At 35.1% G+C, this 14,947-nt stretch overlaps 1 protein-coding gene across 19 annotated transcripts in view; it reads left to right on the plus strand.

Moving 5' to 3' along the window:
* The window catches only part of ANK2 (ankyrin 2), a 323,814-nt gene that overhangs the window by 183,624 nt on the left and 125,243 nt on the right, over positions 1-14,947 (plus strand). For 14 of the 19 annotated variants that reach the window (XM_059377495.1, XM_059377473.1, XM_059377509.1 and 11 more), the window contains exons 6-9: positions 2,363-2,548; positions 2,992-3,015; positions 6,075-6,173; positions 8,199-8,297. In XM_059377495.1, the coding sequence (XP_059233478.1) occupies positions 2,363-2,548; positions 2,992-3,015; positions 6,075-6,173; positions 8,199-8,297 (408 nt within the window). The remainder of the gene's footprint in view (positions 1-2,362; positions 2,549-2,991; positions 3,016-6,074; positions 6,174-8,198; positions 8,298-14,947) is intronic. The other 5 variants (XM_059377416.1, XM_059377444.1, XM_059377437.1 and 2 more) reach the window with 1 other exon arrangement.

Below are 14,947 nucleotides of genomic sequence, written 5' to 3' on the forward strand. Positions count from 1 at the left end.
AATTTCACACTCTTTGTACATTAACTATCACAGTGTTAGAGTGGATAATCAAATATGTATATGATGATATCTTTACTCCTTCACAGAGTGCTTAATTTGTGCCAAACAAAGTTCTAAATTTAGGCTACTAGTATTACAACACTACATGGTTTACTCTTCCATTCTGTTATGTGATGTGTTTATTTAAAATTCAATTCTTATTAAAATAAATTCAAGTCTTTTTGTGGTAGTGCAATAGGAAATCATCTTACCTCAAAAATCTACAGTTTTGAAAGATTATTGTTGGAAACAAATCGAGTGGTTAGATTATGATTAATTGCTGTTACAATCCTATTACCCTCATCTCTTCTATGAATGGAAACTTCTGAGACTTGTTTTCAAGCTTTTGTGGAGTAAGGGAAGTTTTAACAAAAACAGAGTCTAGCCTATATATGTATTTTCCTCTTTTTTTAGAAGAGGAACCAGGCACCAATGCAATCACATGAGAGTTTATTTGACAAGCTTAAGCTTGGGCCCAAGTATACCCGACACAGCGGAGTAGGGACTTGGACCCCGAGCCAGATTACAGTCAGAGGGGTTTTTTGTTGTTGTTTTGTTTTGTTTTAATTTTTAATTTTTAATAAACATATAATGAGTTTTTAAAAGCAGAGTAGAGGTGGACTCAGTGGTGGGTGAGGACAAAAGGGGTGTTCAGAAGGGCTATCAGGGTAAAGAAGACTGTCAGGATATTGAAGGCCTGGTTACTATCAAGCCAAGGCCGTTTTTCCCTTTAATGAGGCACTAGCGTGAAGACAATTGGGAGTTTCCTGGTGGAATGTCACATTCATGCTATCAAGCATCCTTGTTAGTGAGATTTGGGTTTAGAAGAAATTTTGCTTTATTTACTTTTCCTTCTACCACAGCCTCCTTTAGTTTTGTTTATGGAGGGGAGGATGACATTAGGGCTTAAGGAACTGAGTTATTTGTCTCTGGAAATTGGGCTAGACTTGAGGTGGCTACAGCCTTGTTTTTCTTGGCCTCCACATATCTAAATTATCTAAATAATATAAAATTCAACTAAATGCAAAATTAATGAATTAGCCTTACTTACCAAAAGGTTTTAGGTTACATTATATCCCAAAGTTGTCAAATTAATTGGCGATAGACCATTCCATTGATAGTTATCATTCTCCCCAATCAATATAGAGATATTTAGTAGCTTGCATAGTTTATCACACAATTTATTTCCCTGTCTTGGCTACCATATCTTTGATTGTCAATCAGACTTGTTTTCCATTATCTCTACCCTTTCCATCTTTTCCTTTCTATAAGGTGGTCTTACTTAAGGTTGTTCTAATTTTTATTTTCCCATTCTCAACATACATTTAAGCACCTCTTATTATGCACAGTATGCTTTGTAAGGGAATGCAGATGTTTTTCAAGATATGTAGAATAGAAACTAAGAAAACAATCCGATGAAGCCAGTCATAGTATGGTGAATGACTGATTGTCAGTTGCTTTAATCTTTTTTAAATCAGTTTCAGGGGTAGAATGTAGTGATTCATCAGTTGTACGTAACACTCAGCACTCATTACATCAAGTGCCCTCCTTAATACCCATCACCCAGTTGTCCCATCTCCCCCGACCTCTCCTCCAGCAACCCTAGTTTGTTTCCTAGGAATGTCTCCTTCCCTATTTTCATCTTACTTTATTTTTCCTTCGCTTCCCCTATGTTCATCTGTTTTGTTTCTTAAATTCCACATCTGAGTGAAATCATATGGTATTTGTCTTTCTCTGATTGACTTATTTCCCTTAGCATAATACCCTCTAGTTCCATCCATATCATTGCAAATGGCAAGATTTTATTCTTTTTGATGGCTGAGTGATGTTCTATGGTGTGTGTGTGTACATAGTGTACATACCACCTTCTCTTTATCTATTCATCTGTCAATGGATCTCTGAGCTCTTTCCATATTTCGACTATTGTGGACATTGCTGCTATAAACTTTGGGGTGCCTGTTCCCCTTCGAATCACTAGGTTTGTATCCTTTGGATAAATGCTTCACAGTGCAATTGCTAGGTCATAGGGTAGCTCTGTTTTTAACTTTTTAATGAACCTCCATGCTGTTTCCAGAGTAGCTGCATCAGTTTGCATTCCCACCAGCAGTGTAAGAGGGTTCCCCTTTCTCTGCATCCTTGCCAATGTCTGTTGTTTTCCTGAGTTGTTAATTTTAGCCATGCTTTAATCTACACGGTAGTATTTCATCCTTTTGCATTTCTTCTCTATCTTAATTATTATTTTAAACATTAGAGGCATTGCTGAGAGTTGAATCTCATGCTTCCAAAAGTGAATGGAAAATTTTTTCTTCTTCCATTTTACTAGGATGGCTTCACGCCACTCGCGGTGGCGCTCCAGCAAGGACACAACCAGGCAGTGGCCATCCTCTTAGAGAATGATACCAAAGGGAAAGTGAGGCTGCCAGCTCTGCATATTGCAGCTAGGAAAGATGACACCAAATCCGCTGCCCTCCTGCTTCAGAACGATCACAACGCTGACGTACAATCCAAGGTAAAAGCTGAACGCATTTGTGGAAAGGACCTCTTCAGCTGCCAGGTTCCTCCTGGGGGATGATAAAGAAGTAGGCCATGGTGATAATGCAAAATTACTTCCGGTTATCGAAAGAGATAAATTACTTCCAGAGGTATTTCAAAAAGAAGGGGGCTGCCTATTGGGTAGAGTAACAAGAAGAATTTTTAAGATAATTTTCTTTTAAAATGAGGTTCAGCTTTTTTAGAAATCTGTGTATTTATTCTCTTTGTAATCAAAAATAATAGAAGCAGAATTTTAGAGTGATAACATTGTTTTGTGTAGTGTTACGGATGTCTTTTCTCAGGAGGATCTATTTTGGCATGTTGAAACAATGTATCCAACTGCAGCCAGCAGATTGACTGTTTCCTTAATTTTGCTCTGTGTAATATCTTCCCTCTTTTTCCCACACAACACTGCTTCAGATGATGGTGAATAGGACAACTGAGGTACAGTATTACGGTTATACCAAAATATATCTTGATTTTATTGATTTTAGTTTTTTGCCCAATTAGGATAAATGCTCACTAATTCATACTAATGATCGGAATTTCCATTAGTAGCAAATTAATTTTAAAACTTTTCTCATAATTAAGGGAAATGAATACTTCAAAAAATTTAATGTGACATATATCAGAAGCTATTTTATCAGTGTAGCTATTTAAGTAGTTTATAAGAATAGAGCATAAAATGAAACTCTTCCTTAATATGTGTTTTCTGAGTGAGCTTTATTATTAAATACTATTTTGCCAGTAAGAAATATGACCTTCTCTTAATGAGATTTCTCAGGCTCGAGTTTAGCAAAGTGAAATTTAAGGAGGTTTCTTTGCCACTGTTTTATTTTTTTATCTCCTTACAGTTGCCCTTTTTTCCCATATTTTTTAAACTACTTTGTATATAATCAATAGTGGTAATTGAGAGTATCATGATCAGAACATTTGCTTTTATCTCTCTAAGTCTTAATAGTACTTGATATGATATCATCTATTTTCCACATACCAGAGTAAGTCACATCGATCACCAGGAACATTCAGTGCAGAAGCTTTTCTGTATTTGTTTGTGTGTGTGTGTGTGTGTGTGTGTGTGTGTGTGTGTGTTTAGCAGCCTCTCCTTGACCATTGCCAAAAGAGGCACTAACACAAACATCGTTGAAAGCATATTGTAAAAATAAACCTGTATTCAAAGACAAGTGACTGTGTAGGTTGATTTTCACTTTTTTGAGGGGACTCTTTTAGACTAACATCTTATGATCACTGGGTTATGGACCTGGAGAGGTTTTGAGCATTCTTTAACTTTTACTGAGAGTAGTGTATTTCTAGAACTAATATCATGTTTATTAAAAAATTTACCTATTGATAAGATGTGAATATATGTGATATAGGTGCAAATACTTGAGTTAGTCTTATTATTTCTTCTGTCCCATATCTGTGCATGGAACTTAGGACATAGATTTAAAAAAACAAAAAAGAAACCAATTTCTTGGTGCCCAATTTCTTGCTCAAGACTGGAATCATATAAATTGATATCTTAATTACTGATTTTAATACCTTTAATTTTTAGGTGATTTTTGGTGATTGTTTAAGAGGTATTTTTGACAGCAATTTTGGCTCTAAATATTGTGTTGAAAGCAGCAGTTTGGGGAGATTTGTACTGAGTTAGAAATATTTCTTTGAGAACAACAGAGTGACAAAGAGGGGAACCCTTCCACCGATACCCCTGTAGAAAGGTGAACTGAGCTTCCTACCTTCATGGTAATCAGGCAAAAGTTCTTCAGGGAGGCTTATACAAGCTTTGTGTTGGTTGGTCAAAAGTCAGAGTCTGAGCCATCATCACAGATGGCTGACGAGGCTGTGTCACATAATAAATTGGTTTATTTTTGCAAATAAGAAAAATAATTTGAAAATGATTTACTAGCAATCACTGTGTTGCCCCTCCCCCCCGGAATTAAATTGTAACTTAAAAGATAGACTTACATTCAGCATATGTCTGGATGACAGGAAATATCAAGATAAAAATGAAAAACTTCTAGTCAATTACTTCTTAAAATACAAAAATTTGACATTTTATAAAATAACAGTCTGGTTGTAAACTGATTTTTCCCTCCATTTTGACATGAATATTTGGTATCACATAGGCACAAAACTATCTTTACCACAAGTGTGGGATTTTGACTGATAGTTACTATTCTTATTTTGTGTCCTGGTTCTCTATCGTCAGAAATTATTTGCAACTAATTCAGCTGATCACACAGAGGATTTTCTATTACCTAAGATATCTGAATGCTTGTTTAGGACATCTGAAAAGCAAAGTCACCGAAAACTGTTTATCAAATGAATAGGAAAATAATGGTTGTGATTTAGATAATATTTTTCTTAAAAACAGTGTATATAAATCAAATATTTATATACAGTGTATATAAATCAATATTTCAAATGAGAGGGACTGATACAAAATAACTTCAGAACTGCAGGGTTTGAGATCCAGTTCTGTAACAATAGTCTTTATTAACAATATCCTATCATCTTTTATTGAGTAAAGAAAATGATGAAATTATGGCGAGCAGGGAGAATACATGTTTGCATACTTTAATAATAAAAAGAGTTAATATACATCTATTGTGAAAATGGCAACAATTTCTAACTAAATTTCATCAGAAAAAGAAATGAAAGGAAGTATAATTTTCTTCCATGAAGATTTTCAGACTTATTTTTTAAACATTCTGAGAGTAAACAGTTCTCTAATGGCTATGTAATTGATTTAACCTGCTTATTTTATTTCATAACAATCTTGTTAAAATTTGTTTTAATTAACATTCAAAATTTCGATTGGCTGACTTTTTTTCTTTATTTGATATTTACATTGATGCCAGGTATATTGTTTAGTTTTTGTTTTTTAACTTTTTTTCATTGTAACAACCTCTTCTCACTAAGCACAGTTGTTAAAGAAGACAGAAGTATGACGGTGTAAATGATGTGGAACAAATAGTGTATCCTCTATAAGAGTTTCTCACATTTTCATAGCTTCAAAGGCACAATGCCAACTAATGCTGTTTGTTGTTGTTGTTTTGTTGTTTTTATTAAAAAGCCCTGAGCAAAACAAAACAGTAGTTTTGAGTCTTTCTCTGGAGAAATTTTTTTTACTCATAATTACTTTAATCCAATGGCTGAAACTTTATGGTTTAATCATATTCTGTTTTTCTCTAAAGTTAAACCAACCCAAGAAACAAATTGTTGTGTATAAACAATAAATCTTGTAAGCAGATAAATCATTAAGCTAATTAGAGATAATGTTGCCAAGAAATGCAGGGTATTTATTTACCTGCTTATTTTGTTAGTTATTTACTACCTTATTGCACTAAAATTTGAAGAGCCTTATTAAAGCAATTATTATCTGGTATTGCTCACATACTAGGTAAACAACTACCATGAGATTTTCTTCACTAATCCAGGGACTGCGACATATGGAGGTGAAATGCTTTACTGACTGTCATTTTCTTTGCTTTCCATAGAGTGGTTTTACCCCTTTGCACATTGCCGCCCACTATGGAAATGTCAACGTGGCAACTCTTCTTCTAAATCGGGGAGCTGCTGTGGACTTTACAGCTAGGGTATGGATTAAAATAGCTTCTCATTTTAGATAGTAGTGAATGGACATTATACTAAAGTAAAAATGGAAAATAGTAATAGCTTGTTTCTTTTTCCTTGTCTGGATCTGTGCTGGATTTATTAGATTTTTCTTTTTTTTTTCTTTGAATCACATGAAGTCATCATGACCAAATAAGTGAAAAATAAGAATGTATCAGTTCACATATACATGCTCTCATTTTTCTCATATTTTGATAGGGATTACATTGAATATGTAGATTGCTTTGGGTAGCATAGACATTTTATAATATTTGTTCCCTTCAGGCTCTCCATGTCTTCTATTCTTTTTAGATTTTATTTATTTATTTCACAGAGATCACAAGTAGGCAGAGAGGCAGGCGGGGGGCGGGGGTGTTGCGGGGGAGCAGGCTCCCTGCTGAGCAGAGAGCCCCATGCGGGGCTCGATCCCAGGACTCTGGGATCATGACCTGAGCTGAAGGCAGAGGCTTTAACCCACTGAGCCACCCAGGCACCCTTCACTCCATGTCTTCTGTTCAGGAATTTTAATCCATTTGCATTTAATTATTGATAAAAAGGATTTAATATTGCCCTTTTGTTAATTGTTTTCTACTTGTCTTGTAGCTCTTTTTCTCTCTTTTCCTCTCTTGCTATCTTCCTTTATGATTTGTTGACTTTTGGTATTATTATACTTTGATACGTTTTTCTTTTATTTTGTGTAACTTGTATAGTTTTTTGTTTTTTGTTTTTTTTCCGTGCGTGGTTATCTTGGGGCTTACATAAAAATTTTATAGTTTTAACACTTTATTTTAAGCTGGAAACAATTTCAATTGCATTTAAAAAGTTTAATTTCCTTCTCCCACTTTATGTTACCACAGTTGACATCTTTTCATATTGTATGTTTTAATATATTTTTTAATTTGGTTATTTTTAATACTTTTTGACATGTTATACTAGAATTAAAAGTGATTCACCTACTTAAAAAGTGATGTGGAATAAATAGCATATTTATTTGTGGCAGTTAAGGAGGATATTTATTCTGACATCAGTGTGAGTAGTTATATTTAAAGATCACTCCATGAATCATGAATGAGCAACACAAGTCAATCAATCATTAAACTGTTAGAACGTTAAGTATCAAATGTATAAATACATTTATACAGTGTTTTAATGATTATGGGGCACATAATTTGACCAAAAATGTTTTTAGTGAATTGAGAGTTTGCCCATGTAGTCTTACCAAAATACATAACAAGACATCATGTTGCATTATATATTTAATGGTAAGCTTTCACTGGAAAGAATTCACTTACATGATAATTACAAAACACTATTCTTAATATAAATCAGTAAATGCAATATTTGAATATTTGTAAAATTTTGACATGCAAAAAGTCAGGTACATATTCTTGCCATAATGATGACAGAGAGTAGCTCATAAAGTAAACAACTATAATTCATATATATGGTGTTTTGTCCTGAGAAGGCTTCTGTACTGAAACTATGTTGAGCTATTTTCAAGTTGTTTTTCATACTGAATTATTCTGAAGAAGGTATTTTTAAGAATCATTTTTCCAATGGTTATTGAATATGTATATTTGTATTCTATTTTGAAGCAAAGGAAACTTGAAGATCCTGGAATTTTCAGGGCCTGGATACTGTAACAAAAAAGATATAGACTTTGACTAGGGCTCTGTCCTAAGTAGAATTTGACATTTTTTTCTTATGTCAAAGCACTCCCTTTGTCTCTTGACAATGTGTACAGAGTAATGTGTATATTCAATACATATGTTATAGGCACGGACTAACTTAGTTATGTAGTTTCATTCCATTTTTCATCCTCTAACTGTAGTGCTCTGTGGTTTGTGTGCTTTTTTGTCCCTTAAAAATCAAAGACATTGAAAGTTTTTAGTAACCTCAAATCAAATTATGACATGGGTCTCAGCCTTACTTTGCGCCCACTAACAGAGTCTTCACCGTCATGCCCTGTCATACCCAACATGCTCTTGTTTGGTCTTTCCATGGTGTAGAATGGAATCACTCCTCTGCATGTGGCTTCCAAAAGGGGAAACACAAACATGGTGAAGCTCTTACTGGATCGTGGTGGTCAGATCGATGCCAAAACTAGGGTGAGTGTCTCTGTTCTTTCAATTTCCTACCATTTTTGTCTTTGTATTCTTTAAGCAGGCACCTTAAAATAGCAGTCCTGAAATATAAGCAATGTGTTTTCAAGGAAATTGCTTTCTTGGATTCGATTTAAATTTCATACAATATTTAAAGGTTTCTCATTGTCAAGTGGAATTAATATTTGCTCAAAAGTGTTGGGGAAACAGAATGCTAGGCACTCAATGAGACAGTTTTTCAAGTCCTTGGTTATTTTGGGTAACAAAGATGAAAAATTGAACTGAAGTTTCTCTGATTATTATTAGCTTTACATTTCTAAAACCCAAACACAAAAGCCTATGTTATGCTGTGAGGATGTGGCTTTTACCTAAATACAAGGATACATGTTGATAATCTTTTGCTTCTAATTTTTAAATCATTTTTCTTAAGTGATTATCCTATACTGACCTGAGCAGGAGATCTGCTATGTGCTTACAGAACAAAGGCATCTGGTTATTTTTTCCTTTAATTTTATTTATTTAGAGAGAATGAGAGAAGGAGAGAGCATGAGAGACGGGGTGGTCAAAGGGAGAAGCAGACACCCTGACAAGCAGGGAGTCCAATGTGGGACTTGATCCCAGGACTCCAGGATCATGACCTTAGCCAAAGGAAGTCACCCAACCAGCTGAGCCACCCAGGCACCCAAGGCAGATGTCTGGTTATTATGTTGCATCTTTACTCACTCCAGTTTGATAAGAGGCAGGGCCCTTCATTCATTTCAAATTTGTCAAGAAGAATATAAATCTAAGTTTTATATACTGCCAATAAATAGATGATAAGATAGGCTGGAGAGGATCATTGTTCAGAGTTTGGCCTCTGAAGGCAGACTACCTGATTTCAAATTTACTTCTACTACTTACTAGATATAGGATATTGGCAGTTTACTTATTACCTCCTCTGAACATAGGCTGATATTGGTACCTATCTCATATGGTTGTATGAAGATTAACTCTTAGATATTATTATTTATCTTTTTGAAAGTGGGGTGGTCAATTACTTAGCTCTTCATAATTTTTTATTATGTTAATGACATTATATGTAGTTACTTCCTTAAACATTAAATTGGTACTTCAGTATTAGTTCCCTGGAATAGATTTGGTTAATTATAGACTTCAGCAAAACTTTAAACATTCTTATAATGTTTGAAGTATATGGTGTGAGAAGTCTGTAAAAGATAGTGATAGGATATGTCCCTTGTGATATTTTATCTTCACTGTTTAATCCTGGGACTTTATATTCTCATAGTCACAAGGCTAAGCATCAAATCTAGTTCCTTTGCAAATCTTAAGGATAGTGTGTGTTTTTATTTAATAAGCCTTATCATCTTTGAGCTTCTGGGGACTATACCAGTCCCAGACTATAAATTCTTTTTTTTTTTTTTTTTTAAGATTTTTTTATTTGAGAGTGAGAGGGCATGTGCACATGCACACAAGTGTGGGGAGGAGCGGAAGGGGAGGGAGAGAATCTTAAGCAGACTCCCTGCTGAGAGCCAAGCCAGTCTGCAGGGCTGGATCCCAGGACCCTGAGATCATAACCTCAGCCAAAATCAAGAGTTAGACACCTAACCAACTGTGCCACCCATATGCCCCTATAAATTCTGGTTTTTAATGACCTTGGGAAACGTTGTTTTCATAATCTCACTTCTCTAAGACGTTTGGTCCAGAACATCTATGTCATATTATCATGTGGGAGCTCTGGAGTGGTTTGCTTTGTCTGTCAAGATCTTTATTGTACTGTCTGCTGTCTTTGCATCAGAGTTTCATATGATTTCTACCCTTTGCTTTGTTGGCATGCCTTTTCCCTGCTGTGCTATAGGTATGCAGAATTGGAACAATTATGCACAATGCTTCATGTTCTGCCTACTTGTTCTTCATGCTTAAAGGAAAGAGTTTCTTTGCTTCCTCTTTTAAGTTTATTACTAACGTAATGTCTCCCTTACCTATTTCTATTGAGACTCTCTAATGATTGAGAGTACCAGTGTAAAGAAAGCACTTGGTAAATGCAACAGAATTTTATCTTGGCCAGTGTCTTAAGGGTCCACATTATTCTTATTAATATTTTTCTGGTATATTCATTCATTTTTGAGACAATTGATTTTATTTTTTTTATCATTGCAGTAGATACTTAGTTCTGTAAAATATGTTTAATTTGCATGGCCTACAAACATTTGCATATGTAATTTAAGTCTAACTCCAAATAGGCAGTGCATTTTCATAAAAAGAATACTAAGAAAAAAAAATAATAAGATATGGAGAAAAATAGAGTCTTATGCTAGTTCTGCCATTAAATAATTGTCCTTAAGCAAGTTAATCAAATGTAAGCCTTGGTTCCTTCTGTGAAGGGAATATTTGGGCTGTATTTCATCCAGTGTAGCCTTTAGATATACAAATAAATTGTATTTCATTCAAGAATTTATAAAGCAAAAATTTTATAATTGTATACATTGTGTGTACATTGTTTATTCATTCCTTAAATGTAAGTTAAAGCACTTCCTTGTCTCTTAAGGAGTAAGATTTTAAAAGCAGTTGGATTCTTTTAATTCTGTTTGTAACTAAAATACAAGTATAATACTTTATTATTAAAACAGAGGAATCTGGTTAGCTTTTTCTTTTGTCTTTTGAAAATATATTTTAATATAGAAAAATTTTACATTTACTTTTTGACTATCTTTTTAGGTAGTACAATAGAGCTTCTATATAAGGAATTAAAAATAATATTTTTCTTTATTTTTTTTATAATAGGGGTCTCAGTTTACCTTAGCAACCATATTAGTCATAAACATTCTGAATCTAGTATATTATATCAAGAATTTTCCACTTGATCTTCTCATTATTTTTCTCAGTTAAAAGGTTATCATTATCTGGAGAAAAGCAAGATATTTAGAGGATTAGAGGTAATTAAAAAAAAATCTTCCCCACTGTTTCTTCCCTACTTCCACCAGCACTTTGTCAATCACTGAGAGACATTTTGCATCTAGTTGACATTCTCACCATTGACTAGGATCTGGTGTGAAACAGACATTTTCACCAGAGCTCTGGTTTTTCTGGTGTTTGAAAAACCCCATTTTAATGTTAAAACAGACTTCATAGCTAGTTGAAAATGATATTATTAATCCAATTTTTATTAAGAGCATTATTCTTTTTTATTTTTAATTTTATATATTATTTAAATGTGGAGATACTCCATATAAGGTTAAAATATTGAAATACATGTTGCGGTGCAAACAATACAAGTATATAAAAACATTAAAAGATGAACAAAAAACAATATATCAGGAAAAAGAATCACAATAATTAAAGCAGCAGTAGTGTTACTAATTATCATTGCACGTGATGTTCTAGGCACCCTACTAAGTACTCTACAAATATCATTTTATTTCCTCTTCCTAACAGTTTATGAAGGTTGTGTTAACTGCTTGTTGGAAAATATGGAGGTCTTCATTTGGAAAATGAGACTGCCAAGGGGAAAAATGATTTTCAGAGGACTTATGTCACTTGACCTAGGATACACAGGGTAGTCATTAGCAGAGCCTGTGTTAATATACAGACTTCAGGATACATCTACAATTAAACAGAGACAGAGGAAGGAAAAAGATAAGGAAAGAAATGGTTGTAAAAAGCTCAGGCGATAGATTACCAGCTGGAAAAGTGGCGCCCCTCTACTGTTGACTGATCTAACCTTTTAAGGATTATCAGCATCATAGTGTGATCTGAACTGATTCTAGTGAGGGGGGCAGAAAAAAGGAAAGAAAACAAGGAAAGGGGTGCCGGGGGGAAGTAGCCTTCAAATATAGTCTGAAGAATTTAAGTTAAAGATATTGAACAAATCAATATTCCTAAGAATTAATTTAAAGAATTAAGTAAAAAAGTCCTTGAATACAAAATTTTGATAAGATTTTTTTTTTTTTTTTTTGCAATAATGAGGCAGTGTAGTTATAGAAAATATCTAAGATCCGTTTACACTGAGCATGTTGGGAGAATTGAATTTGATACAATGTCCATATCCTTTATAAGGGAAATAAATTACATCAGATTTAGAATTAATGTAATCCTTATTACTCTTTGATGTTCATACGGATTTATTAAGTGTTCTCCATATTTTCCTATTGTTATTCTGTGCCGGGAATGGCCAGCAATCCCTGTACCAACAGATGAAAAGATTACTCTAGACTTTACTGTGAAAGAGAGGAGAAGCCAAGGGGATCAGCATTCCGAGAGGAAGACACTTGGTTCTTCTTTGCTCTGGCTTTTGTTGGTCCTTCAGGATAATCACAAACCCTTACCCTGTTTCTCAAGCAAGTGATGTGGGTCTTATTGAAACTGGAAGGATCTGTTTATGGGAGAGATAAGATATGCTAATCTGCTTGGTCTATGAATTCTGCTAACCTCAGCCTAAAGGACAATGCATAGGTATCTCTTAGAACACAGGGTGGCTGTTTGGGTTCTTAAAGCTTCTGGAAGGCAACTCCCAGGGGCATTCCAACCGCAGAGTGGTCACACAGGCCTCAGCATTCCCAAGGCCCATGCTCTTCTCTGAAAGCTTCCCTTGCCCCCAGCAGGTGATCGTTGTAGGTGTTACATTTTAGCAAGCCAGGTATTATGGCTGATTTCATGCTCTACATTAACCCAACAATTCTGAGTATTTAAAGTTTTCAACACGATTACACAATGCATCTTTCATGTTTTCTGTAGAAAACAATCCCTTTTCTGAAGATGGTTTAAGGCAGAGTCCCTCATCTTTCAGAAGAGGTCCTAAGTTAAATGGGATAAAGGAAATTACCCCATTTTATATGCTGTGAAGCCGAGCCTCAGAAAGAATCCTCCGTGGTGGCTGACCTGAGACTCACACCTGAGTCCCTGTGATTCCAGAGCCCAGATGCCGGGCCACTGCATATAATGCCTTCATTTGTGTTGTTGGATTTCTCAAACTCTGGTTCTCCACGAGGCCCCCTCCAAGAATCTGGTTGAGAAGTCAAGCTATCTCTAATAGTTATATAACTTAAATAGCGGCTAATGCACTGTACTTCCACCACAAGGTATGTTATCGAGATACAAAAGCATAATCATCTTAACCACTTTGCCTGAACAGTTTCTTTTTTTAGACTTCTTTCTGGTGAACTTTAAAATAACTCGGCATCCCAACTACAGTAGTTAGTTCCCACCCCCAACCCCGAAAGGCAGTCTTTTCATGCTACTTACATATCCAAAATTGCAAGGTCTCTGTTGGATATTCAGTATCTTAATACTAGCTAAGTAGATTTAACAAAGCAAAGTATCATTCCACTCAAGGTCCTAGCCAAAAACAGAAAGCACTTTCACATTTGATCATTTGAATATAGATTATTAAAGGATTTATTTCTAAGATTGTAGGTGGACTATAGGGAAGGCATGAGGGGTAGTATAGTCTTCCAGGAGCTAGGAATAGAAGAGCTCATGACCAATCCCACCACAGCAAGGTGAGAGTTGATGTACCAAGACTTCAAAGGAGAGAATTGGATGGCCAGGGCTGTTTTTGGCTTGAGTGTAACCTTTGGTGAAGAGACACAGCCAGGCTGAGATCTTTTACAGAATGGTTGTCTTGCTGTGTTCCCCATACCCAGCCAGAAGCCAGAGGGCAAGGTAGCCCCCTACTACAACCTAGAGTGCTTTTTCTGTCCAACATGGAGCAGAGGGGAGAAAGGTAGAACATGGATCTGGAGGGTAAAGTGATGATATCTAGCATAGAAATTCCAGAATGTTGGGATGGGAAGAGAGTTGTAACCCAGATGAATTGTATTTATTAGGAGGAAAGCATAATCCAGAGTGATGGTCCTGGAAACAGAGACAAAAAATAGGCTCTTAGAGTTCTGGATAAATCAGAAGCTTTTGAAGTCCTCTTAACTACTCACCACTTCTCATTTTCTCTGACTGTCACCTACCTTTTCAACATCTCTCCTTAGGACAACCTTTTTCTCCCTTAAGCTTGAAATATTCAGCTAATTTCTGTACTCAGGATTTCATTTTCTCTCTCACTTCTTGCCCATTCTTACAACCCACCCACTCTCCTTTCTGTCCATGCCACCCAAGAGAAGTAAAATCCAAGAGACAGAAGGAATTTCAGGATTGTTCTGGAATCAGAAACTACCTGAGAAGTATCAAGGTCAGAAAGTTGTATAAATAACAACATAGAGTTGGGCCATAATTTTGTTTGACTCCATTTTAATGCTATTATTGTTAATAATCAATTTCATCTCTAAGAAATAATTGTGTAATTTGGGTTGAAAAATTTGTATGGAAACCTTTAGAAGAATGTGAAAAAAAAATGTCTATGAGCCACAGGAGGTATTTTAGGAGGATTTATAAAAATAGTGAAATTCAAGAGATCAAAGATGGACAAATCAGATTAAGAAGAATTTGAGGGTAAAAGTTCTGTTAGGACAACCAAAATGAAGATAATTTAGTGATACCATCTCAGCCTTGTAGTTCCAAGCAAGTAGGGCTTTTAAGTTCAACAATTGCTGCAAAATCTGCTTTTGCATCTTCCTGAATATGAAAACACAGGACCAGCAGCATGTTGTTTCACATTGAACCTCTGCATGTGAGATCTCTCTTGCCCTCTCCCTCTCCATTTCTTCCCT

Source organism: Mustela nigripes, chromosome 1 (assembly GCF_022355385.1).
Source record: "Mustela nigripes isolate SB6536 chromosome 1, MUSNIG.SB6536, whole genome shotgun sequence".
NCBI classification, from domain to species: Eukaryota; Metazoa; Chordata; class Mammalia; order Carnivora; family Mustelidae; genus Mustela; species Mustela nigripes.